Source organism: Triturus cristatus, chromosome 1_2, assembly GCF_964204655.1.
Source record: "Triturus cristatus chromosome 1_2, aTriCri1.1, whole genome shotgun sequence".
Taxonomy (NCBI): Eukaryota; Metazoa; Chordata; class Amphibia; order Caudata; family Salamandridae; genus Triturus; species Triturus cristatus.
In genome coordinates, this window is record NC_140580.1 from 434,344,506 (window position 1) to 434,371,268 (window position 26,763).

The 26,763-nt window shown below is 48.0% G+C and overlaps 1 protein-coding gene across 2 annotated transcripts in view; it reads left to right on the forward strand.

The window, feature by feature from the left end:
• The window catches only part of TNKS2 (tankyrase 2), a 689,601-nt gene that overhangs the window by 555,980 nt on the left and 106,858 nt on the right, over window positions 1–26,763 (forward strand). For both annotated transcript variants that reach the window (XM_085605833.1, XM_085605841.1), the window contains one exon: window positions 15,033–15,219. In XM_085605833.1, coding sequence (XP_085461959.1) covers window positions 15,033–15,219 — 187 coding nt within the window. The remainder of the gene's footprint in view (window positions 1–15,032; window positions 15,220–26,763) is intronic.

Sequence of the window (26,763 nt, forward strand, 5' to 3'; positions counted from 1 at the left end):
GAAGGAAATTAAGTTATCAGTTTACAGGTAAGTACTTGGTTGTGGGAGTTGGGTTACTGGGGTTAAAGATGCACTCTCAAAGCACCCTCTGCGACACTAGGGCGGCCGGGTGCAGAGTGCTGAGGCCCAATGTTATCCAGTGGAGGATAGGGGTTCTCCGGTTGGTTGGTGCTCATGAGCAGACCACAGGGTTGTGAGAGCAAAGCTCCTGGTGTTAGGCTCAAGACAAAGGGGGATCTGGTTTAGCACACAAGGTGCACCAACAGCAGCACCGGGGTGGCCGAGTGCAGGTTGCTGTTTTGGCGTCGGGTGCCCTGTTGAATTCAAGGGGGATTCACTGGTTGCAAACATTGCAGGCTCAGGACGAAGATCTTCTGCAGGCGACCACCGGTTGGAGAGGTAAGTTGGGATGCCGGGACACTGTTGGTTGGGCCACTCAAAGCTGTGGGATGTCGGCTGCAGGGGTGTCTTTAGGTTTTGGGTTTTTCTCACTGGCTCGGGTCGCGGTTGGGGGGATCGTCCAGAAAGGGGCTGCAGGAGTTGGGTGGAGACTTCAGGCAGGTCAGGCCAGATCCCAGGTCAGGATCGCTGGGGAGACCTCCTCGTGGTGTTGGGCCACTCAGGCCGTGGGCGTCGGGTGCAGAGTTGTGCAGATTTGCGGATTTGTCCGGAGCCAGAGTCTGTTGGTGAGCAAATCCGGTGCTCACGGGAGACAGTCTGGTTTCGGAAGGCAGGGCAGGTCCTCCGGGTTCTTGGGGGCTGCTGGCTGCAGGACACATAGGGATTTTGCTTTAGCAGGTCGAGCTCTGGACAGGCCGGTAGGGCTTGGGGCCAAGTCAGTTGGTGTCCTCCTCTTCTTCAGCATGGCTCTTCGGTCCTTCTTCTGGTTTCTTCTTGTCTGAGGAGGCAAGGTTCAGGGTTCCCCCTAAATACTAAATTTAGGGGCGTCACAGGTAGGTTCAGGTTGGGAACAATGGGTCCTTTCTTTTGGGTGGGTACACACCCTATTATGCCTTCCTTCAATGGGATCACCGGGGAGACCTCCTCTTGGTGTTTGGTCACTCAGGCCGTGTGGGTAGGGTGCAGAGTGGTGCAGACTTGTGGATTTGGCTGGAGCCATAGTCTGTGGGTGAGCAGGTCAGTAGGTACAGTTTGGGACCAATGGGTCCCTTCCTTGGGGTGGGTACCCCTCCTATTATGCCATCCTCCAGCGGGACAGGAGCATAAGCTGCACTCTAGTTGGCTGGGTCCCCCAATCTGCCAGATTGCTGGGACTCAGAGTTGTGTTTCCCTTCGCCTCCCCCACCTGAGAGGTGGGTTGGCAAAGGTGGGCACAACTCCCCTCCCCCACCTGAGGGTGGGTTGGCAAAGGTGGGCACACCTCCCCTCCTAACTTGATTATCCCGCCGATTCTCCTGCCCAAAGTGGGGGGGTCAAAACCTGTGGGAGTCAGTTGCTGGGAGCAGCAAATGGTTGGGGTAGCTCCCAAAGGCGGTAAGCCTTTGAAACTTCCCCATCGCGGACCCTGCCCATCCTGGAGAAGGAGGCTTTGCACCTCGTTTCAGGATGTGCTTTGTTTCAGGACCCCGATGCCGCAATCTCAATGGCACTCCAACACTGCTCCCTGTGGAGTAACCTCCTGCTTAAAAAAGCAACCAGTTGTTCTTGGCCTTCATCATTGGACTGGGATAGGAGCGCTCCTATCCCTAGCTCTGAGGCATCAGTCTGTACAATGAACTGCTGGTATAATCTGGAGCTTTGAGAATTAGTGCTGAGCACATTGTCTCTTTCAGGGTGTCAAAAGCCTTTTGACAGCTAACTGTCCAGTTTACCTTTTTGGGAATTTTCTGGGAGGTGAGTTCTGTGAGGGGTGTCACAATGGATCCATACCCTTTCACAAACCTCCTGTAATACCCAGTCAAGCCAAGGAATGCCCTGACTTGGGTTTGGGTTGGTGGAGCATCCCAGTCTAGGATGGCCTGGATCATGGGCTATAAAGGTTGTACTTGGCCTCCACCCATAAGGTGTCCCAAGTATACAACTGTTCCCTGCCCTCTCTGGCATTTGGATGCCTTGATAGTTAGGCCTGCAGTTTGCAAGGCTTTCCAAACCTTCACCAGGTGGATCAGGTGATCCTGCCAGGTTGAGCTAAAGACAGCAATATCGTCACGATATGCTGCACTAAAGGCCTCCAGTCCAGCAAGGACTTGGTTCACCACCCTTTGGAAGGTGGCAGGGGCATTCTTTAAACCAAAGGGCATAACAGTAAACTGATAATGCCCATCAGGTGTGGAGAATGCTATTTTTCTCTTTAGCTTCTGTTGCCATGCCAATCTGCCAGTACCCTGCAGTTAAGTCAAAGGTACTTAGAAATTTGGCTGCGCCCAATTTGTCTATCAACTCATCAACTCTTGGTATAGGGTGAGAATCTGTCTTGGTGGCAGAGTTGAGCCCTCTATAGTCCACACAGAACCTAATTTTTCTTTCCACCCTGTGGATGAGGTTTGGGGACTAGAACCACTGGGCTGGCTGAGGGCTTCTCAGAGGGTTCAATAACTCATTACTCCAGCATCTTGCTGACTTCAGCTCTGATGCTTTCCTTAACTTGATCAGACTGTTGATAGATTTTGTTTTTGACATGTACACTGTCCCCAGTGTCCACATCATAGGTACACCAATTTGTCTGACCAGGGGTCAAGGAAAAGAGCTTTGCATACTGCTGTAAGACTTGCTTACAGTTAGCCTGCAGCTGGGAAGGGAGGGTGTCGGAATAGACCACTCCATCCACTGACCCATCTTTGGGGCTGTAAGAGAGGAGGTCAGGGAGAGGTTCACTCTGTCTCCTGATCCTCATCTGTAGCCATCAGCATGGTTGTCAGCCCTGTCATGGAAAAGGTTAAGGTGGTTTATATGGATCACCCTTTTGGGGGTCCTGCTTGTGCTCCGGTCTACCAAGTAGATGACCTCACTTTTCTTTTGTAAGATGGTGTAAGGGACACTCCATTTGTCCTGGAGGGCCCTTGGTGTGCCACAGGCTCCAAAACCCACACCTTTTGCTCTGGTTGGAATTCCTTCAATGCAACTTTTTGGTCATACCAGTGCTTCTGGAGCTCCTGCCGGCTCGCCCCAAGATTTTTGGAAGCTTTTTCCATGTACTCTGCCATTCTGGACCTTAGGCCTAGAACATAGTCCGCAATATCTTGTTTGGGTTCTTGGAGAGGCTTCTCCCAATCCTCTTTAACAAGACAGAGTGGTCCCCTAACAGGATGGCCAAACAGAAGTTCAAAGGGGGGAAACCTTACTCCCTTCTGAGGCACCTCTCTGTAGGCAAAAATCAAGTATGGCAAGAGGACATCCCATCACCGTTTGAGTATTTCAGGGAGCCCCATGATCATGCCCTTCGGTGTCTTGTTGAACCTTTCAACAAGACCATTGGTTTGTGAGTGATAGGGTGTAGTAAACTTGTACAGCACTCCATACTCTTTCCACATGTGTTTGAGGTATGCAAACATGAAGTTTGATCCCCTGTCTGAAACCACCCCTTAGGCAACCCTACCCTGGTGAAGACACCAATGAGGGTCTTGGCTACTGCATGAACTGTAGTAGTCCTAAGGGGGATTGCCTCAGGATACCTGATGGCATGATCCACTACCACCAGTATGAATTTGTTCCCTGATGCTGTGGGAGGTTCAAGTGGACCCACTATGTCCACACCTACCCTTTCAAATGGAACTCCTACCACTGGTAGTGAAGTTAAGGGGGCCTTTGGGTTTCCACCTGTTTTGCCACTGACTTGACAGGTGACACAGAAGCTCACAAACTCCATTACTTTCTGGGACATCTAGATCCAGTAAAAGTGGCTAATTAGCCTTTCCCAAGTCTTGGTTTGGCCAAGATCCCCAGCTAGGGGATGTCATCAGCCAAAGTGAGGAAAAACTCCCTGTACATTTGAGGCACTACTACTCTCCTAGTGGCACCAGGGTTGGGGTCTCTGGCCTCAGTGTACAGGAGTCCCTCCTCCCAATAAGCTTTGCGGGTACCACTGACATCTCCCTTTTCTGTGCAGCAGCTTGCTGCCTCAGGCTTTCAAGAGTTGGACAGGTCTGCTGTCCAAGGCACAGCTGTTCCCTATTTGGGTCCCCCTGAGCCAAAGAGCTCAACCTGGTAAGGGTCCAGTCCCATGGGCTCTGTTCCCCCTACGCTTCCAAGTCTGCTCCCTGGGGAGAGGAGTCCTGAGTCTTTTGATGTTCAGAAGCTGGTTTTCCAGTCATCTTACCTTTCCTCTTGGAAGGTTGTGCGGTTCTTTCAGGCTCCAACACTTCTTTTTCACCCTGCATTCGGTTCTGTGCTCTAGTCTTGACACACACAATCTCAGGGATGTTCAGCGTTGCTGCATGGGTTTTCAATTCTACCTCAGCCCATGCTGAGGTTTCCAGGTCATTACCAAGCAGACAGGCAACTGGAAGCTTTGGAGAGACCACTAGCTGTTTGAGTGTTTCAGGACAGTAACCACCCCCTACCCCCCCCCCCCCCCCCCTGCCTCCGTGTCTAACGTTCCCGTAGCCATGGAATGGTTATTAGTAACACTGTCAGCGTTGGTGATTGGATACGATTTTGTAATCAATTATTGCTCTGGGCAAACTAGTGTGTGTCTCACCATAGTGACACTGACACCTGTATCCCTCAGGGCTTCTACCCTAGTCCCATTTATCCAGGAATATTGTAAATACTTCTTAAGTTGGGAATGCCACACAGCAATAGTGGCAAACTGAACTTCACCCTCTGTGACTACAACTGCTTCAGTATGAACCCTATTTTGCTCTGGGCACACTGTTGATCCCATCTGGAGCTTGCCTACACCAGTAGTAACTGGAGGAGGACTAGGGGGCTTCTTGCTATGACAAGTAGCATCTCTAGTTAAGTGTTCCAACTTCTTACAGGTGAAACACCAGGCCTTCTGGAGATCAAAGTTCTTCCCTTAGTACCTACCAATAGACTGGGAAGAGTTTTGGGACCCACCCCCCTGAGCAGGTTTTTGGGGCTCTTTAGAGGACTGTCTTTTTGTCTTTTGGGTTCGCACCCCCTTTCACCTGTGGAGGTTTGATAACTCCTTTCTTCTGTTTACCCACAGTGGCTGTTTTTGTTACTCTAGTCTTGACCCAGTGGTCGGCCTTCTTTCCCAATTCTTGTAGAGAAATCTGGCCTAGGTCTACCAGATGTTGATGTAACTTCTCATTAGTGCAATTACTCAAAATATGATAACGGCATTTCTTCCACTGCAGCAAGTCCGACACATAGGGGCTATGATGCCTATTTTTTTTTGGGTTCAATCCTGGTTCTCTGTGAGGATGGCTGTGCTGCTTCTTGGGCTCTTTGTCTTGCACATCATCCTTATTAGCAGTGCCAGGTGGCTCATGTAGATCCTGCAATGGAGCTGAAATCCCGTTTGGTCCAGCATCAAGGCTGCCTCTCCAACTCCATACTTGTTGCAAAGAAGACAGCCCAAGTTCTACAGTGGTGTCAAACCTACACCTGTGTGTCCTGAAGCAGACTGCTGTCCCTTCTCCACCCAGAGCGTACAGTGGTGACTGATGTATTGCTATTGAATTTTGGGTGGGGGGCATCCAGGAGAGCACCAGTTCCACAATCTATTTACTAGAGCTTCAGGACCTTTGTTTGGTCATAAAGGTTTCCTGTCATTCTTTAGGGATGCTGTTGGAGGTTCTCCATTTGCAACATGAAACTGCAACGAACAGGACAGATTGGGGTTCTGGCCCCTGAGTAAGAGACTTTGTCTCTGTAGGTGGCTGAAGCAGCAGAACATCTTTCTATTACACATCGACCTGGAAGGGTCACTAAATGCCAGAGCTGGTGCATTGAGCATGTGTTTCATGGTGGATCACAAGTGGCAAATGCATCCCACTGTGAAGCAGGACATATTCGATCAGTGGTGGCGGAGGGAGTTCCCTGGCCAGACTTCGTCACCATCGTCAAACGTACAGTGTCAATGATTTTGTGCTTTGTAGTTTCTGTGAGAGCACTTGCTAAGAGAGTCATTCCTGCTGAATGGAACAAGGGACTCCTCTAGACCTTCCTGCCACCACCTCTCATGCTCCACATTCTGAATATGATTGATTGGGTTCTAGTAATCCAAATAGCCACATGCTCAGCCAGGAGAGTGTGGTACTTGGAAATCCTAAGCATGAGTGTTGGACTTGGCCCTTTTTGGCAGGTTCACCCCTAAACATTTTGCCTTTCCTGTGGCCTGGTATTGGTGGTCCAGTGTAAAGTGCGTGCACGCTCTGAGCGCGTGTGGTGAGATTGGCCTGCCCTCCCATATGAATGCATGGGGGTTATGTGTGTCCATGGTAATTCCTGGTATGAGAGGAGTGCAAGGTCGAGTTTAGTATGTATAAACTCGTGAGTATAAATGCTGCGCAATGGTGTGCGCAGATTTATGGTGACTGGTGGAGAAATGCCACTTTTAGAAGTTGTCTTTTCTGTGTGCTATGTGTCTGCCTGCTTAATGTGAATTGCATGTCTGGCTTGTGAGTGACAGGAGCTGAGAGGTGTGGGTGGCTCCAGGAGACAGGGTGAGTCAGCCCAGTGGTGAATAGAGAGATCTGCATCTAGATGGGAGGAAGGAGTTGCACCTGGGACCTGAATAGGGCTGTGCCTTCCCTCCACAATGCTGGCTCCGCCCCCTGTGGTGTGTCTGATCACTGAGGCCCCACCTGAGGAGCCGAGCAAAACAAAGTGCTCAAAATCCCCCATAAACCAGCCCTGACTTGTATCCCCAAGCCCTGTGCTGTGACACAAATGGATTTTGTAGTATAAATATAGGGGCTGTGACCCCCATGAAAATCTGCTGTGCTGGATTTGTTCCTGAACCTGCGGGGCGTGCTGCTGCTGAGGCCCAGGGGGAGGCTGCCAGGAGGGCTTGCCTCCCTGGGCCCTGCATTGCCCCTTAATCTAAAGCCTGATGCTTCTTTCTGAAGGGCTTTAAGCCTAGCGCCTGGTGAGCGCTTTGTCTATTCAGGAGCGCTTCTGTTTCCGACTTGCAGCGCTGGGCTGTGATAGTTTTGGGAGGGATTCCCCCGCTTCTTACTGACTTCGTAGCGGGTGCCCAACCCGCGTCATGGCCGCTTATGCGTGGATTCCAAGGCAGGTGCCCACCCCGCTTATTTTTATGGTGGCTTGATGCTTATTATTTATTTTGCATGGCGGGAGCCCACCCCGCGTATTGATCATGATTGCGGGTGCCCACCCCGCTTTGTATTTTGAATTTCGAGGGAGCCTACCCCACATTGCCGCAGAAGGAAACAGCCGGACCGCGGCCTGGTTGGTGACGGGGCCTCGTGTTAGGCTGGAAGTGCAGGAAGTCCGGCGGGAGCCCACCCCGCCTTCATGGACGCCGCAAAGAGATGCGGCCGGAGCAGGCAGCGTGGGTACAAGATCCCCTACGGGGCTCCCATGGTGAAGAGGGAGCCCTGCGTGCCGCAACAGAGTGGCCAGAATCCCAGCAGGGCTCATCAGCTGAGAGAGGCCCGCGTGTTGCTCCCCCGAGGAAGTCCAGGAGGAGACCGGGAAGAGAGGAGCAGAGTCCCCACGCAAGCCCTGGTGAGTAGGGGCTTCATCCGTGTTGTGGTGCCTTGTGAGGCACAGTGTTGGGTCCCGTGTCCCGGCCTATTTCCTGAGCGGCCCCCGCCTGATAGGGGGTCGCTCCAACGATGGGGGATATTTGTTCTTTCCCCATGTTGTGCCCAGTTTTGCTTAAAGCGCCAGTGTGCTCCAACGTAGGGGCCAATTTAATTGAAAAGCCCAGTGGGGCCCCGAGGGCACATTGTGCCAGGGCCCCTTCAGTTTATTTACGCCAGCTGCCCCGTTTGCAGAGGGCAGCTGCGCCGATGGAGATTTGTGCACAGAGCCCCAGTGAGGCCCCGAGGGCACAGTTGTGCCAGAGCCCATTTGTGTCTTCACAGCTGCCCCACCAGACAGAGGGCAGCTGCAATGTTTTGCGCACATTTGATTCAAAGGGCATCAGGAGTGTCCAGGCCTCATTTTAATACTTACAGCTGCCCAGCAAGTAGTGGGCAGCTGCATCGTTTAGGCCACAGTGCTTTGGGAGCATGTCTTTTGAAGTTAGGAGTGAGATGCACTCCTTTGCCCCATACATTCACGGCTGCGCAGCACTTAGTGCCAGCTGCAATGTTTAGGTCTGCGCAATTGCGCACCCCTGACTTCTGCTGCATTGGCAGCGCACCCTGACTTTTGGACATAGGGCATTTGAGCCCCTTTGAGATGGCCAGTTGGCCAAGGGGACTGTTGGGTTAATAGGGCGCGAGGCCTTAATGTGATTTATGCCTACTATGGTCTTTATTAGGAGACTATGTGCTAAATGTGATTTATGTGGTGCTAGGAAATGTGATTCATGTAGTATGATTTACGCACCCTGTTTTGTGCCTCTAAATGTGTTTTTATGATTATGAGGTTATGTGCGTACTGTGGTTTATGCATGTGAGATTATTCTCTACTGCGGTTTGTTAGTGAGAGTATTTCCTAATGTGAGGTTATGGTCTAATATGTTTAGGCTTATGAGGTGGGCGCAGAATATATTTCTCACCTAATGTGATACTGTGCATAATATGATTTATGGTTACAGGATGATGCTGAGTACAGTGTTTGCCAGTAATTACTGGTTCTGTTCTATGTTTATTATATGTCTACATTTATTATCTTTACTAAGTGATGATTCTGACAGTGGCCCATGTGGCCCTGTCATGTGTGTATAATCCCCTGTAAATATTGCCCAGTGCCAGTTGACACAGTGTATATTTTGTGATTACTATTCTAATGTGGTTTATGATAATACAAAGGCTATTTTTAATATAACCTTGTGTGGAGTTCTGTTTGTGGTGTGCCTAGTATGCTGTTGCTGAGTGTGTTGCGCAAATGCTTTACACATTGCCACCGGGATAAGCCTGACTGCTCGTGTCAAGCTACCAAGGGGGTGAGCAGGGGTTATCTTTGGTGTGTAACTCCCTTGCCCTGACTAGAGTGGTGGTTTCTGCCATGCTTTGGCGCAAGCCTTAGCCAACCAGAGATCCCATGTCTCACAATGAGCATCTGTTTTCGAGTTTCTGTCTCAGGTGGTAAATGTCATTCTCGCTGCCAAATGTCATTCTCGCTGCCAGGCGCCCTTACATGAAATCCACTTATGCCGAACATCGGAACAAATTTGCTGCCTGCTCTGGTGTTATTCTTTCTTTTTACCCAGCAAGACTTTGCAGTGGGCAGATTGTTATTTTTCAGCCTTTCTACGTTTGCTGGACCAGCCACCCTTGTTTAAATCACCAGTTGTGATGCGGTTTATTAAAGATTTGAGCCCCAGTAGGACCTTAACTTAGTCTTGACATTTCTTATGTGTACACTCTTCAAACCTATGCATAGTCGCTTGCTGCGTCTCTTTGCACTGAAAGCTGTCCTACTCATTACGATTACATCAACATCTACTGGTTGTAATTGGCATAGAGCTGAGCGAAATCTTCACCTTGGTGAGGATCGTTGTCAGAGTCTACTAAAAAGAGATTTCAAAGAGTGTTGCCTGCCTGGTGGTAATGTGAGGGAATAAACTTCTGTAAGATTTGGTTGGTCCATCGGTCGAATTTGGACCGCGTAGAGTGGACTTCAGAAAGGACAATCAAAACCACCTCTTCAGGCAGCGAAGTCACCATTAGCGTCGAAGTACCCAGGTCTGGATTGGGTATGGACATCAGTGGTAGCGTCGATACTGGAGCCAAGGGAAGAAATGGCTCAAGGGGCCTAGCTGGCCCAAAGGCAAACCGGTCGGCGGTAATCCAGGTGGTAGGTCTCTTGACTCCTTGGGGGCCGAAGATGCACCAGAGGGGTCGGTAGAGAAGATCCAAAGAGCCGGATCATAACGGAACAAAACTCTTCGATTTGGGACAGCATGGCTGAAGACCTTAGAGATGCAGGTTGTGCCAGAACCAGCTTTGGAAATTGGTCTGAAGTCGGCCAAGTTCAGGAGCGGCTCCGTTGGTGCCCTCCATGCTCTTTATCAGAGGAGTAGCAATGGCGTGAAGGAGCAAAACTCCGCTTTGGCGACTTATGATTCCTGTGCTTTTGTGAGGTTTTGGAGCACAATGAAGACCAACCTCAAGAGCATCTCCATCAACTCTGGGAGCTGGACAGAGAATGAGCATTTGACTTGAAGCGGTCTTGATGCTGCATCACCATATGCTTGGCAATGTAGAGTTTCGCGTCATGTTCCCTGATAGCCTTCGGGTTCATCGATACACAGTCTCCGAAGGTCTTAGAGTCGTGTCTCTACCCAAGACTGCACACCTTCCGGCGCACAGTTACTACGGAAAAGGTTTTAAGATCCAGTCTGATACCTGGGGAATATTCAAAAGGTGAGCAATCTCCACCTAGATAACAAAAATAGTGTTACCAAAGGTAACTTATTCAATAATATCAATCAAGAGGAGTCTTTTAACAGCTAAAATATGTATTTTCACATTCCAGCTTGAAGTTGAATTTCAATGGACCATATGGGTTCTCCACATCTTCAATTTAAGGTGCATCATCAAATAAAAAAAACTTGTATTCTGAAAGGTGATCTATTTCAAAAGCTCAATTTTTATATTTTCAAGGTATTCATTTTCAGGAGGTGTTACAAAGGAGTTCATAGTGGAGGGTCACCTAGGAGGTAGGAATCTGGGTGCTTGTTCAAGATATGTAACCATACTAAAGAAGAAAAGGGTTACAATTCACACGACTTAAGACTGCTCAACTAGTCTCTTTCTGATGGGACCTTCTAAATAGTCTTCAGAATTCTATTTATCATATCAAATTTCTGTATGCCCTGGACTCTGTGATATTATACATTTCTGATTAAATCTCCTGTGAAGAAAATAAGAAAAAACATGGGATAAAATGTTTACATTTCAAGGTCAACTGAAACTTGATATTTTACCTCTAGATTCACCTGAGAATGACCCAAGTATCCCATCAGAACCCCGGTCCCATTCCTTCCCACATTTCCTTCACAGAGATCGGTCTGTTCTTCCCCACTGATTTTAGGTTCTGAATTTCCACAACTTTTCTTTCTCTATAAAGAATGGAGACTTCCAATGCCCACTTTCATTTCCTCGTTTTATGCAGCTGCCCTCTTCCCAATATTTCCATCATCCATCAAGCTCTGTATTGGAAAAACACATAAAGAGGAAATGATTGACCTAAAACATCTAAACGTTTCTTGTGCCTTGCCATTCTTTTTCCTCTATACCATCCAGACCAGGATTTCCATGCTGCCCTGTCTGAAATTCCTTGACCTCTCTCAAAAGGCCACAGATACTACATCTAGACCTGAAATTCTCCATGGCATCAGTGGCAGCCATATTCAGCCAATGGTTGAGCTAGACCGATCAGTTTCCTCCATACAAGAGAAGGCTAATTGAAGAGTGCCAAGAAAGCTCCACAAAAACTAGTAAATGTGCTTGAATTTTCCATAAAGTTGTGATAAGAATCATAGTGATTTATTTGAAAGCATTTGAGCTAAAACACTTGGAATTGTGTCTATTGGCTCAAGGATTAATTCAGTCTGGCTGAATTCTTACCAAACTCGTACCCAACTGAAGAGCCGCAGAACATTCAGTTGAGAAGCAAATGGGGACTCATTTGTGAATCTACTACCGCATTGCAGACACCCAGCAAGTATTCATTTTAACTGAAACCCAGTCCCCAGGTAGATCTTTTAACAAACCTCAAAAATATTCACCATCCTGAGCAGTATACAGCATTGTACCCTCTGGGATGGATGCATCACAGTATAAGCCCCTTGAACAGTTTTGTGAGGTCTGCTTACCATCAGTCAAGATCTAACCACACCAAACCCTAGACACCCAGAGCATCTGGTTTTAGACTCTATCTCTGGATCCAAATCGATGCTAAAAAGCATTTCCATTCCAAGCTTCCCTATGATCCAGCAACCAATGAAGTTCTGTCCTGTCTCTCACTGTCAGTGGTGTGTTGTCTGCTTAAGACAAACTGTGTGTGACATAACTGACCTTGAAAACCAGTTTAAATCAGCCAGCCCAGGGAAAGCAGTAGGATAGACGAGGCCGGAAGACCCACTATCCGGACCATATCTTGACCAAAGAATAAGTTGCTTGCAAGGGCTAAATAAGTACCCTTCTTATTGGAAAACATTTTTTGTACTGGAATACTCCATGTCTCATGGGTTTTGTCAATAACTTGGTTCATCATAAATTTCCCTCAAAGTCAATTTCAGCAGTACAGTTGTTGCCTGAAAGACATGCAGAAGACAAGACTCCTTTGATTGTGAGCTGAATATTGTTGTTCAGCTATGTATTAATGAACCTTTAGAGCCTCAGAGCATCCACAACTGTTGTGAGTAGATTGGAAAAACACCATAAAGCTGATGAAAGATTGAAGGGCCAGTAACAGATATTTTTTTTTCCTGCCAAATGTGTGGGTTGGTAAGTTGGTATGGCCATGTAGAACGTTTATAAATCTGGAGGTTCATTACATCACTGGGCAGCAGAATGGCTCTCGGGAGGTTAATTCCCCCATGTTGATGTGCTGAAAAGCAGCCTCCTTTTAACTGGCATAGGTTTATTACCTCTATGAGATAGGGCTCCTTTTCTTCACTGCACAATATTGCTTATAAAAGTTCTTCACCTGTGTGTCAGAGCAATTTGTGGCCTTTTCTTAGCCTTTATCCTGCCACGTGGTGTAACTGCATGACTGCCATAGAACATCGGATTGTCATTGTTGAGCAGCTCTTGTAATGCAGAGTTCTGGCCAAGTTACACCAATCGCCACATAGTGAAATATTTGTTCCTGCGAGGCTCCAGAAATGCGAGCTAGCGGCCACAAGATTTTGGCATCCCCAGTGCGATCTTGTAACGCAGGCGGTCACTAGTGGTTGCGGTCAGAGGGCTGCTTCTCTAGTAGATTAGTTGCAGCTTGTGTAGATTTTCTATATTGAGCAAGAGCAACATCAACTCGAATGGCTGTGCGCTATTGCGTAGCACAGGGTGCCACTAGCGCTGACCTAAATACACTTTGTCATGACTGCCAAGCCAGTAACTGTGTGGATTGATAGGTAAGGAGGTTAAAAAAGAAAGGGATTTTAGTAAAGAGGCTTAAACAGCCGTAGATATGTACAAGGCTGATGCTGAAATGTGCATATTTTCATATAAGTGCATTGATTTATCATCTGCAGGTGTTCGTATCACTGAAACCTGGTAGGCATGCAAGCATGACTTTATATTTATTGGTTAAATAAATGTGGGAATATACCAGTTTTGGCTTTATTTTTTCACAAAACCCAAAATAAATATGGATAAATACAGATAAAGTTGGCAAAAAATAAATATGGATAAATACAGATGGAAATGTCCAAAAAATAAATACCATAAAACCAGGAGCCCCATTCATAATGCTACAGTGGAACTTGAGTTTAGTGTTGACATTTCTTATGTGCGTGACTTTTGAGCCAGTGCAAAGCTCCTCACTATGACTGTTAACGGTCTGGACAGTCTTCCTAATTGCTTTCACCTCTGCCTACTGCATGAGTAACATGCAGTTCCTATCTGTGCACCCACCCTACACCACCTTCTTTTCAAAGAAGTTAGTGCTGAGGACACAAGAGGCATTCTTACTCAAGGTTGTGATTACTTTCCATATTGGCCTACACATCACTCTGCTAACGCTTTTTTCTCCATCTCATCCTTCAAAGGCAGATAAGAGATGCCATTGGCTCAATCCTAAAAGAGTGTTTAACTTATACATTGACTGTACAAGGGACCATTCTGTGGGTGACTATCATTTTAGGATTTTCTGGAACAAAGTATGGGAAGGGGTTGCAGAAAAGGACCTTGTTAAGCAGGGTAGTCCTCTAAATCAAAATCAAGAATCAGCCCGCTGAAGGCATACATGCTCATTCCATAAGGCCTAAGGCTGCTACAATGGCATTGGCAAGTGGGGGGTACCATGCTGGACATTTGTCGTACTGTGGTGGGTGTATTTTTGTACCGTTCGTTGAAACGCTAGTTTCTTGCCAGCTAAATCCAACAAACAAGAGCGACATTTTTCACTCTAGGTCTTAGATTACTCTATGGCGCACAGTTCAGCCTCCCCACTTTTAGGTGGTAATGCAATATTATCTATTCTTTGGGTTAGAAATATGTGGTTAGAAGTATCAAACAGAAAAATAAGTTACTGATTTCTGTAACGTTATTCATGGTTGATTTCTTACTACTCTCCCGCCTCCTTTTCTGTTGGGTGTACTCTTACACATCATCATAAGGTTCCAAGTTGGATTTTGACACACTGTCACAATTTATGTGACATTCTCTGTGCCTGAGGGCATGGAAAAAGAAAGATAAGAAATGGACATCAGTACGCATGGGTGGCGCCTCCACTCTGGCACTGCATGGGTGATACAGAGTTATTACCAAGCCTCAAGACATGCAGGAGCATGGCTGAAAAAATCTCTAGAGTCATTCTGGCGCCTGGAGATAGTCTTAAGGTGAGGAATCTGTGGTTCGGTAGAGTATCCACCGGAAAGAGCATTACCGAATGCAGGTAACCTGTTTTTCTTCTCATAATGTACAATACACAGAAGCGCCCCAAAATAGATTGCCTCTCTACCAGAAAAAGCAGGAAGAAGAGGGGCTAGTCAGAAAGTAAAAATTAAAAGTTGATACTACTCTATAATTAAGTTAAAGGGCTACTTTTTCCGAAAGCTTGTTTTGGAAAATATTTGTAACACTTCCTGCTGGTCAGTGGAATTTTACAATTGAAGATTAATAGTATCTGCCAACGTGTCTAGCCATAGAATTCTTTGATCATTTGCACTTTAATAGGATATTACTTAATGAAATGAGTAATGCATGAACATTTGCTGTGAGTTTACAAATGTTGATATGTGAAAGCATCTAAATATTTTAAACATTTAATAATTCCTGCTTTTCTTGTTATAGGGTCCCCATTTGTGAATGCAATTATTCACAAAGGATTTGATGAAAGGCATGCTTATATAGGTGGAATGTTTGGAGCTGGTATTTATTTTGCTGAAAATTCATCCAAAAGCAACCAGTATGTGTATGGAATTGGAGGGGGCACCGGGTGTCCGCTTCACAAAGATAGATCTTGTTACATTTGTCATAGGTAAGTAACATTTATTTTATTGGACATCCTGCTGTGTAATATTGTATTGTAATTGCATTTATTTAGCCTTTACTACCCCTGACGAGGTGTTGAAGCACTTTTCGTTGAGTAGCACGCTACTCCGGAACTCCAAAAGGATTAGTGGTGAATTAGTATAGGGAAATATGAATGTATTTGAGCGGTGGACCTGTGAGTCTGTTAGTTGGATTGAAAAGAATAATGGAGGGATAAAAAACTAAGCACTGAGCTCCTGAGGCGGTAGCCGGGAGCGAGACTCTGATTTTAAAACTGATTGTCACTTGTATATCTTGTTAAAAATTACTCACTTCGCTCCTTTCCCAGTTCTGCTCGCGCAGCGGATCCAGCGCTGCTGCGGCATCTTACCCAAAACTTGTTTTGCCGCCATTCCCGCGAGCCCGGAGGCCAATCATGTGCATCTTCCGGACGCGCAGCGGACGAGCGCAGCGGGCGCGCTGTCTGCGCGCCGAAGGTGCGCCAAAGATAAGCCCGTCTGCGCCCGACCGGGCCCAGGGGCCATCCATCATGCCCAGATTGTTCAATACTCTTCTACTCAGCTCCACACCCTCCAAGGCCCGTGGCCTTTGGAGGACTCCGTGATGTCGCACATAGACAGACTGGAACTGATGGCCTTGCGCCCCCCCCCTTTTCAGCTGCCCTCACCCTTCCCTCCCCCTGTCCCCCTTGCCCCCCCCGCGCCCACTACTTTGTCCGTCTATTATCTTAACACCAGGTCAGCAGTTAAGCATTGTCACAAACTCTTCATCTTGTTGGACTCGCACAAACCGGATCTCGTATTCCTTACAGAGACCTGGTTTTGTGACAACTCCCTTCTCTGTTAGCTGCCCTCCCGGCTGCTTACTATGCTCTGCGCACCGACCGACCCTCCGGCAAATCGGGAGGCGGCGTCGCCCTGATCGCCCGCAAAGAATTCTCCTTTCAGCCGTTATCCTTTCCTTTCATCGGATCATCAGACTTTTTAGTCGTCCGCTCACCTTCCTTCAGAGTCCCACTTACCTGCCTGCTCATGTACTGCCCCCCCCCAACCTTTTCCATCCTTTCTCCCCGGCTTCCAAGATCTAGTGGCCACCCTAGCGATTAACAACGCCTCTATCTTGATACTAGGAGATTTTAACTATTGGCCGTCCGACCCCGCCGAATGCTCGATTTCGAAAGACTTCTCAGATACCCTCTGCTCCTCCAACTTTGACTCTCACGTTCACTCCCCCACCCACATTCAGGGCCACATCCTGGATCAAATCTGGTCCCTAAATTGCCCTCTAGCCTCCCTGCTCATCTCCCCCTGCACCTGGTCTGATCACTTCTTGTTGTCCTTCTCCCTACACCTTAGCCTAGTCTCCAAGCCCTCTCTCCCCAAAAACACCTGGGCGCGCTCATGGAGCAAGGTGGACGTGCCCGCTCTCTCCGCCACTCTCCTTGCATCTAGTCCGGACCTACACGGCCTGTCATCCTCCGCACAGGCCGACTCCATCAACTCCTGGCTCCTGTCAGGTTGCGACTCTGTCGCTCCCCTCAGGCGGGTGTCCTCCAGACGTGCGAACGACGCCAACCGCTGGTTCAACGAGGAACTCAAGGCACTAAAACTCAGTGCGCCATGCCGAGCGGGCCTGGCGACTTGACTACTGCCCTAAACTCAAAACCCAGTATACCATCCTCCTGTCTCAATATAAAAAAACTATTTTGGCTATGAAGACGGCCTACTTCTCCTCTAAAATCATGGCTGCTGAAAACCAGCCCAGAGAAATTTTCTCTATTGTTCACGACCTTTCTTACTCCGACAAAGCCACCCTCAAACCCACCCCCTCCCAGGATCTATGTGATTCTCTTAACTGTTACTTTCTGGACAAAATCTCTAACATCAAAGCTAATATCCCTTCTCCCCCCCCCTTCCTTCGTCAACCCCCAGTGTCCATTAGTCGCGGCACGCCTCGATTCTTTCCCTCTCTTGACTGAGGAAGCCTTTCTCTCCCTTCTCCCTTTGATTGATTAAATCAGGCTCTCCTCTTGACCCCTGCCCTGCCCACATCCTGAGGCACATTTACTCGGTCTGTGCGCAGCCTCCTCTTGAATTTCTCAATAGCTCACTGTCCCAGGGCACTGTCATTCAACCTCTAAATTCGGCCATCATTGTCCCTATCCTCAAAAAACCGGGCGCCGGCCCCTCCGCTCTCGCTAACTATCGCCCCATCTCATTGCTGCCCTTCCTAGGGAAGGTGCTGGAGCGCCATGTCATCAGAGCTCTCAGTACCTTTGTGGAGGAAAATGGAGTGCTAGCCCCCCGTCAGGCCGGGGTTCGCCCCGCACACTCCACGGAGTCCGTAGTGCTATCGGTCCTTGACAACCTCAGAGAAGGCATGGACACTAACCACCCCCAGGCCCTGGTACTCCTCGACCTCTCCGCCGCTTTTGACACGGTTGATCACTCCATCTTACTCTCTCGTGTCGGAGCGGCGGGGGTCGGTGGCTCAGCTTTGGTCTGGCTGTCCTCCTTCCTGACGGACCGCACCCAGGCTGTCCGCTTGGGCGATTACTCGGCGGACTTCCGGAAGGTGCAATGCGGGGTCCCCCAGGGTTCTTCCCTCTCTCCTCTTTCATTTAATTTGTACATTGCCCCTCTCATCTTTGCTCTTCAGCAAATGGAGGTCTCCGTCTACAATTACGCAGACGACCTCCAGCTTATTTTTACTTTGTCCCCCTCCCCTGAGTCCATGGCGAATTTCCAGTCTATTATGATCTTTATCTGGGACTGGATGAATTACAACCACCTGAAGTTAAACCCAGACAAAACTGAGTTGTTTCTGACAGGTGGTTGCACCAGTCCCTGGACCCCGCTCTTCTGGACCCCCCTCCCTAGGTCCCCCCCCTCCCCCCTCTTCCTCCGTGAAAACTCTAGGGATCAAACTGAACGACCAACCCACTCTGCACTCCCAGGTCAGCTCCGTGGTTTCCTCCTCCTTTCTTTCACTCCGCACCATCCGCAAAGTCTCCCGTTTCTTTTCTTTTTCCGCCCTGAAACTCATTGTCCTGGCGATGGTAATCTCCCGCCTAGACTATGGCAACGCTCTATACTGCGGCATGCCCGCCTACAGCATGCGCCGATTACAACTGGTCCAAAACCAGGCTGCCCGCCTGGTTCACAATCTGGCCAAATTCCACCATGTCACTCCGCTCTTGAAGTCCTTGCACTGGCTCCCTATTCGAGAACTCGTTCAGTTCAAGATAGGATGTATCACCTTTCAATCTCGGGCTGGCGTAGCCCCTGCGTTCATCTCCTCGGAAATCAAAGCCTACGCCCCCGTCAGGGAATTACGCTCATCCTCTCAACAATTGCTGACAGTTTCCCGCTTTAGGCGTAATAAGTGGGGGGGCACGAAATTTTCCACACTTGCCCCTGCCTTCTGGAACTCTCTCCCCGCCCACCTTAGATTTTCCACTCAATACCCGCACTTCCGCAAGGCGCTCAAAACCTTGCTTTTCTCACAGGCCTTCCCATCATAATCGTCCTACTCTTCCCCTCCTCCCCGACCCTCTTGCCCTCTTGGGCTCAGTACCTCATAGCACCATGAAACCGCCAGGTGTACGTGCGCTCTACAAATATTTTAAACTCCAACTCAAAAGAGGGAATGGTCAAGAAAGTGTTTATTTGGAGATCATAGCAGTAGGAGGAGGTTTGGGAAGAGTAAAGGATAGATGGAGGGGGAAAGAGTCTCTAGAAGTAGATTGGGGAGAAAGATGAGGTATTGGATGAGTCTATCAGGGCTACATGAGGGAAGGGTTTAGAAAGTCTTGTTTTGGAGATCTTAATAGTAAAAAGAGGTTTAAGTTGATGCAAGGAGGGATAGAGAAGGGAAGACTCTAGAAAGGATTATTTTGGGGATCCTAGTAGCAGAGTGAGGTTTGGGTGAGCCAGAGTGGAGTTAAAGGATATATTGAGAGAGGTAACAGTAGGAGTAAAGCAATACGTATATGGATAAATAAGTACCTAGACTGTATGTTCGAGGCATATGAGCTGCAGATCACACACTGAGGATAAGATCGCCATCTGGTGTTGGGCTCGGATGATTGCAGGTTGTTGTTGTCTTCGGAGAAGCCTTTGGTCACGAGGTTGGTGACTCCTCCCCTGGACAACAGTGCGCATGGGCATCCACTCCATCGGCAGATTGTTTTTTTCCGCCATTGGGTTCGGATGAACTTTTTTCCGCTCCAGCAGAAAACTTCCAGCAATCGATTTAACTCTTTGATTTGTATTCCATCGACGTCGACATCAACTCGGACCGGTTCCGGAAGCGGCTGATGGACAGGACACCCTTCAAAAAATGCCCCCAGTGTGGAGCGAAGTTCCCCCACAGTGACCACCACGAGGTTTGCAACCTCTGTCTGTCGCCGGAACACAACGAGTCCACCTGTCCAGCTTGTTCCGCTTTCCGTTCGAAGAAGACCCTCCGGGACCGAAGAGCTCGACGCCATATTATGGCCAAACCAGCTCCAGAACCGGAAGACATCTTTGCTCAAGATGTTCCCGAAGACGACACCGAAGATCTCGAGATCGTGTCCGAAGCCGACGATTCCGATGACCTCATCACTCCAGGGCAGCGTGTGAGTACCACCCCCCCTGCCCCTGCCCCATCCAAAAAAGCAGTGGTCAAGACTCCGCCAGTTGGGCCCAGTCGCGACCGGAAATCCTCTTCAGAAGCCCCGCCCTCGGGCCCGGCTCCGAAGACATCTAAGCCTGTGGGTGGCTCGGGCTCGAGCAAACCTCACCTAATTGTGCCTTTAACACCCTCGGCACCCAAACACTCATTGTTGGCACCGAAACAGGCTCCAAGACCGAAATCTCCTTCGGCACAGAAACGTTCCTCGGCACCGAAGTCTCCACCGGCACCGAAACGTTCTTCAACATCGATGCCTAAAAGTCCATCGGCACCGAAAACTCATTCGGCACCGAAACATCAATCGGCACCGAAACCTCAGTCGGCACCGAAAAATCAGTCGGCACCGAAAAATCAGTCGGCACCGAAAAATCAGTCGGCACCGAAAAATCAGTCGGCACCGAAAAATCCATCGGACCCGAAAAAATCATCGGAGCCGAAAACTGCGTCCCCGCCGAAACAAGCTCATAAAGACCCGAAGCGGACGTCACAGACACCACCTTCGGAGCCAGATGATCTTTTTCGACCAGATCCTACTCAGAAGCGGATCTACATCAATCCTAAAACGGGACATGTGACTGCCATCCCATATAAAAAGCGGAAGCTGGACACTACACCTCCCCCAGCTCCCATACGGAAAAAGGACTGTGCTACTTCACCACTTCGTCCTTCCTCTCCTGTTTTACCTCCTAACCCGTCCCCCCCTCCTCCTCCTGCTTCTCCTTTACCTTTACCTTTACCATCTCCCTATCATTCACCTCCTCCACAGGATGATAATGATGACTTAGGGGGAGGGGCGGACCCTGATTTATTTGATGATCCTGCTGACCCAAACGACCCTTTTACGTTCCCAGACCCAGCACCCATGGATGACTGGTCTTATCCTATACCTGACATGCCTGACCCCACTACCTACCCTTCCAAGCCCTCCCCTCCTGATGACCACCTAGGGTACGGCCAACTTATAAATAGGGCAGCAACATTCCACGGCGTTACAATGCACACAGACGCCATTGAAGAGGACTTCCTCCTTGATACCTTTGAGCAGTCACAAAAGACTGTCCACATACTGCCCATGATCAAAGGGGTTATAAAGCATGCTACTGAAGTCTTTAAGGACCCTGTTCGAGCTAGGGTGCTCAACCCACGCATCGAAAAAAAGTACCGACCAGCCCCGCAAGACCCTGCATACATTAAGGCCCAGCTCCCTTTAGACTCCCTAGTCGTATCAAATACCAGGAAGCGCGCTAACTCTCAGACAACTGGAGAAACGCCTCCCCCAGACAAGGAGTCTAAGCTTTTAGAAGCCTCGGGCAAACGGGTCGCCGCGCAGGCGGCTAACCATTGGCGTATTGCCAATACCCAGGCCCTGTTAGCCAGGTATGATAGAGCGCATTATGACCAACTTGAGGACCTTATGCAGCATCTGCCTGAACCTTTTAAGTCCCAGGCCTCTGACCTCATCCAAGAAGGCAAATTAATATCTAATGCCTCCATTAAATGCGCCTTAGATGCAGCAGACACTGCTTCTAGAGCGGTCAATACTGGCGTCCTACTCAGACGACATGCCTGGCTCCGTATTTCCGGTTTTAAACCGGAGGTTCAAACCGCAATTCTTGCTCAACCTTTCAACCAAGAGCAGCTATTTGGCCCTGCAGTGGATACTGCATTAGAAAAAATGAAAAAGGATAATGAAACTGCCAAGTCTATGGGAGCACTGCAGTCTCAACAGAACCGGGGTTCCTTTCGTCGCTCCTTTTATAGAGGAGGCTCCAAAAACACATCAACTGAGACCACGTCCACCTTTAAAAATTCTGGACAAACATCCCCTAACAGAGGTTACTTCCGGGGAGGTTATAGGGGAAACAATAACAAAGGTCGAGGACGCGGCAATAACAACAACACCCGCACCTCACCAGCCACCAAACAGTGACTTGCCACCACTCCCCCCAGACCATTCCACTCCGGTCGGGGGACGACTCCAACAATTCCTGCCTGTCTGGACTTCCATCACCACAGACAGGTGGGTAAGACAAATTATCCAGTCTGGCTACTGCCTCGAACTCATACAATCCCCCCCAAACATACCGCCCAAACAACGTCCAATGTCCTCGCATCATCTCTCTCTCCTCAAACAAGAAGTTCAATCCCTGTTACAAAAACATGCGATAGAACCAGTTCCCCTTCAACATCAGGGAAAAGGGGTATATTCTCTATACTTCCTCATTCCCAAAAAGGACAAAACACTAAGGCCCATACTGGATCTCAGACTACTAAACCAGTATATACATTCGGATCATTTTCACATGACCACTCTCCAACAAGTCCTCCCACTTTTACAACAGGGAGACTTCCTCGCCACATTGGACCTCAAGGACGCATACTTTCACATCCCTATGCATCCCGCTCACAGAAAATATCTACGATTTGTGGTAGATGGGCAACACTATCAATTTACAGTTCTCCCATTCGGAGTAACAACAGCACCCAGAGTGTTCACCAAGTGCCTAGCAGTCGTGGCAGCGCATCTCAGAAGACAACAGATCCATGTCTTCCCCTATCTGGACGATTGGCTCATAAAAGCCAATACATACCAAAAATGCGTTCTCCACACTCATCGCACGATTCAAACTCTCCACGATTTGGGATTCACTATCAACTACCCCAAATCCCACCTACAACCTTCCCACTTACATCAGTATCTAGGAGCAACCATAGATGCATCCAAAGCCATTGCCTATCCCAGCACAGCCAGGATAGCCAGTATACAAAATCTCATCTCTCAATTTCAAACTCATCCATCTCTTCCAGCAAGAGTGTTCATGCAGCTCCTAGGCATGATGGCGTCCTGCATCTCCATAGTCCCACACGCACGACTTCAAATGCGTCCCTTACAAGAATGCTTAGCACAACAGTGGAACCAAGCTCACGGACAACTTACCGATCTGGTGTTGGTGGACAGTCGCTCACTTCGATCACTGAAATGGTGGAACACCATCAACCTGTCCAAAGGGAGACCGTTCTTAGAGCCTCTTCCACAAGTTGTGCTAACTACAGACGCATCTCTCACGGGGTGGGGAGCCCACCTCCTTCACCATACCACTCAGGGCAGATGGACCAGTCAACAGAAACTGCTCCACATCAACCACCTGGAACTCTTAGCAGTGTTCCTAGCACTAAAATCCTTTCAAATTCACCTAAAGAACAAAACTGTCCTCATACGCACAGACAACATGACGACAATGTATTATATACAGAAACAGGGAGGGACACACTCTCTCCAACTGTCCCAACTGGCACAGCAAATCTGGAGATGGGCAATTCCCCAAAACATCTACCTGTTAGCAGAACATCTCCCAGGGATCCACAACCAAGTGGCCGACCTCCTAAGTCGCCACACACAACAGATCCACGAATGGGAACTACACCCCAAGGTTCTACTCCCCTTCTTCCAGAAGTGGGGACAACCAGACATAGACCTGTTCGCCACTCCCGAAAACACAAAATGCCCAACCTTCGCCGCCAGGTTTCCACACCCACAGTCGAAGGGCAATGCCCTATGGATGAACTGGTCAGGCAGATTTGCGTACGCCTTTCCGCCTCTCCCACTAGTTCCATTTGTGGTACGCAAACTGAAACAACAGTCACTAACACTAATACTAGTGGCTCCCACTTGGGCACGTCAACCGTGGTTCACCACACTTCTGGAACTATCTTTAGTTCCACATCAAAAGCTACGCCTCTCCCCGGATCTGTTAACCCAGAACCATGGAGAAATCAGACACCCAGATCCTCAAACACTGAACCTAGCGATCTGGCTCCTGAGGTCTTAGAGTTCGGTTACCTCAATCTCCCTCCAGACTGTATGAATATCATAAAAGAAGCCAGACGCCCTACTACTAGAGCGTGTTATGCCGCTAAATGGAAACGATTTGCCATCTACTGCGCTAATAATGACATACATCCATTGGATGCTTCCATCCAAAACATCATTTGCTATCTACTACACTTGCAAAGATGCAATCTAGCGTATTCCTCTATACGATTACACCTAGCAGCCTTGGCAGCCTACTTGCAAAATAGGCAACACCTGTCCCTTTTTAAGGTACCAGCCATCAAAGCGTTTATGGAAGGTCTCAAAAGGATTCTTCCCCCAAGATTGCCACCTGCCCCAGTGTGGAATCTCAATGTGGTCCTAACAAGACTCATGGGCCCCCCATTTGAACCTATGCACAAATGTGAATTGCAATTCCTAACATGGAAGGTAGCCTTCCTTATCGCAATCACTTCCCTGCGCAGAGTAAGTGAAATACAAGCCCTTACACTTGAAGAACCTTTCTTACAACTACACCGTAACAAAGTGGTTCTTAGGACAAACCCTAAATTTCTTCCAAAAGTGATTTCCCCTTTCCACCTTAACCAATCAGTAGAATTACCGGTCTTTTTCCCAAATCCAGACTCGGTAGCTGAAAGGGCCCTACATACCTTAGATGTTAAAAGAGCATTGCTTTATTACATCGACAGAACAAAACCTTTTCGAAAGACAAAACAACTCTTTGTTGCTTTCGCGCCACCACACAAAGGCAACCCAATCTCCAAATCAGGGATAGCCAGGTGGATAGTTAAATGCATCCAAATATGCTACCTCAAGGCTAAACGTACACTCACAGTTCCCCCTAGGGCGCACTCCACGCGTAAAATAGGGGCTTCTATGGCCTTCTTAGGCAATATTCCCTTAGAAGACATTTGCAAGGCAGCCACATGGTCTACCACGCATACCTTCACTAAACACTATTGTGTTGACGTGCAGGCCAAACAACAGGCCTCCGTGGGCCAGGCTGTCCTAAAAACTTTATTTCAAACTGCTGCAACGGATACAGGCGACCACCGCTAAGGGGAGCACTGCTGTATAATCTATCCTCAGTGTGTGATCTGCAGCTCATATGCCTCGAACGGAATATGCTACTTACCAGTATGCATCTGTTCTTGGCATGTAGAGCTGCAGAGTCACACACGCCCGCCCGCCTCCCCGGGACCTGTATCTGTTCCAGCATCCGTCTTACTTAGACATTACACATGGACATCCTTTCTTTCTTTTCTATATACTCCATCTTTTCCCAACATGGCGAAAAACAATCTGCCGATGGAGTGGATGCCCATGCGCACTGTTGTCCAGGGGAGGAGTCACCAACCTCGTGACCAAAGGCTTCTCCGAAGACAACAACAACCTGCAATCATCCGAGCCCAACACCAGATGGCGATCTTATCCTCAGTGTGTGACTCTGCAGCTCTACATGCCAAGAACAGATGCATACTGGTAAGTAGCATATTCCATATGTATAAGTGGGGTAATATATCAATATTTAAGTTGTGTTTCATAAAATCAGACTTTCAAGCAAAACACTTTTTTACTGCAATTCAGTCTATTTGGGGCGCCCTCAGTACGTGATCAAGCGCTTACAGATGGTCCAGTATGCTACAGTGAATGTTTTGTTGAAAATTCCAAAGCATCATTAAATCTCCTCCTCCCTTGTTACCCTGAATTGGTTTCCTGTTTGTAAAATAATCTAATTCATATCCCTCTGTCTGGCCCACAATAAAAGTCCTCCTTTAATTCAGAGATTGTTAAACCTTTACCATCCTGAAATATCATTGCGCTTCGCAGACGAGAGGCTTTTTTTGATACCTACAATCATGTAAGTGAGAAGTGGTAGAGGTTCCTTTGCCTTTCTGGAAGCTAAACTCTGAAACTCCCTTCCTCTATTCTTACGATTGAGCAACGAGGAAACCAAATTCAGGAAGCTTCACAGAACTCACCTATTCGAGTGATTCACCCACGGTGCGAGCTATAGGAAGGACATGACTTCAGCGCTGGGTAGCCGGTCGGGTAACCATGCGCTTGATAAATGCCTAGCATATCATATAAAGTGTTGCTGTACTTAAAGTTAATTTATTTGTGTTTATTAAAAAAAATCCTGTTATTTAATTTAATAGTGGAGTAACTGTAGACAATCGTCATGATAAAATTAACATATTGAGATAGACAAATAAATGGGGAGCCATAAGCATCTAATCAACTAACTTCTATGAACACTTTGCAGTGACCTATATACATATTAGCATAGAATAATATAACCATAAGTAATATTTACATTTGTTAAGCAGACCTAACTAATATCTATGTATTCATAAATGTAATTATTATACACATTGATACAAAGGAATAGACCTCTAGATACAGACATATAATCAAATGATTTACGTATATACACAGGGACATGCTGTACATTTATGTTTAAGTATGGTGTGAGCGATACAAAGTATCATGAATGTGGATCTTCTGGCTACTGGTAGCCTATGTAGGTAGGGGAAATGTGAGCTTGTAGCTTTAAATGTTGCAGTAGTCTTGCAGCAGAGTTCTGAATCCATTGTAGTCTTTTCATAGTTGATAAAGATGGTCCGTGCTAGCGGCCATTGGCGTAATTGAGTTTAGACATTTTACGCGATCACATGTTTGAGCCCAGAATCAAGTCGTCATGGCCACCCTACAGAGGGAGAATGAATCTCTCTCTCTCCCTCTCCCCATATATCTATATTACCTACTGGCGGTCGCCAGTAGGTAGTTAGGACCTATTTTCCATAGGAAATCTGCAACATTCTATTTGGAATAACTTTGGCGCCTGTTGACGAATCTTCGCGAAATTTTCAAACCTTTTGGCCAGGGGTTGAGAAAAAAGGGGGGGTCCCAGAACGTGTTTTCCCCATGCAATTTCCCATAGGACCTTTTAGCCGCAGCTACAGCCCAAACTGCTGAACGGAATCACACCAAATTTGGCAGAAAGGTAGACCTTGGTTC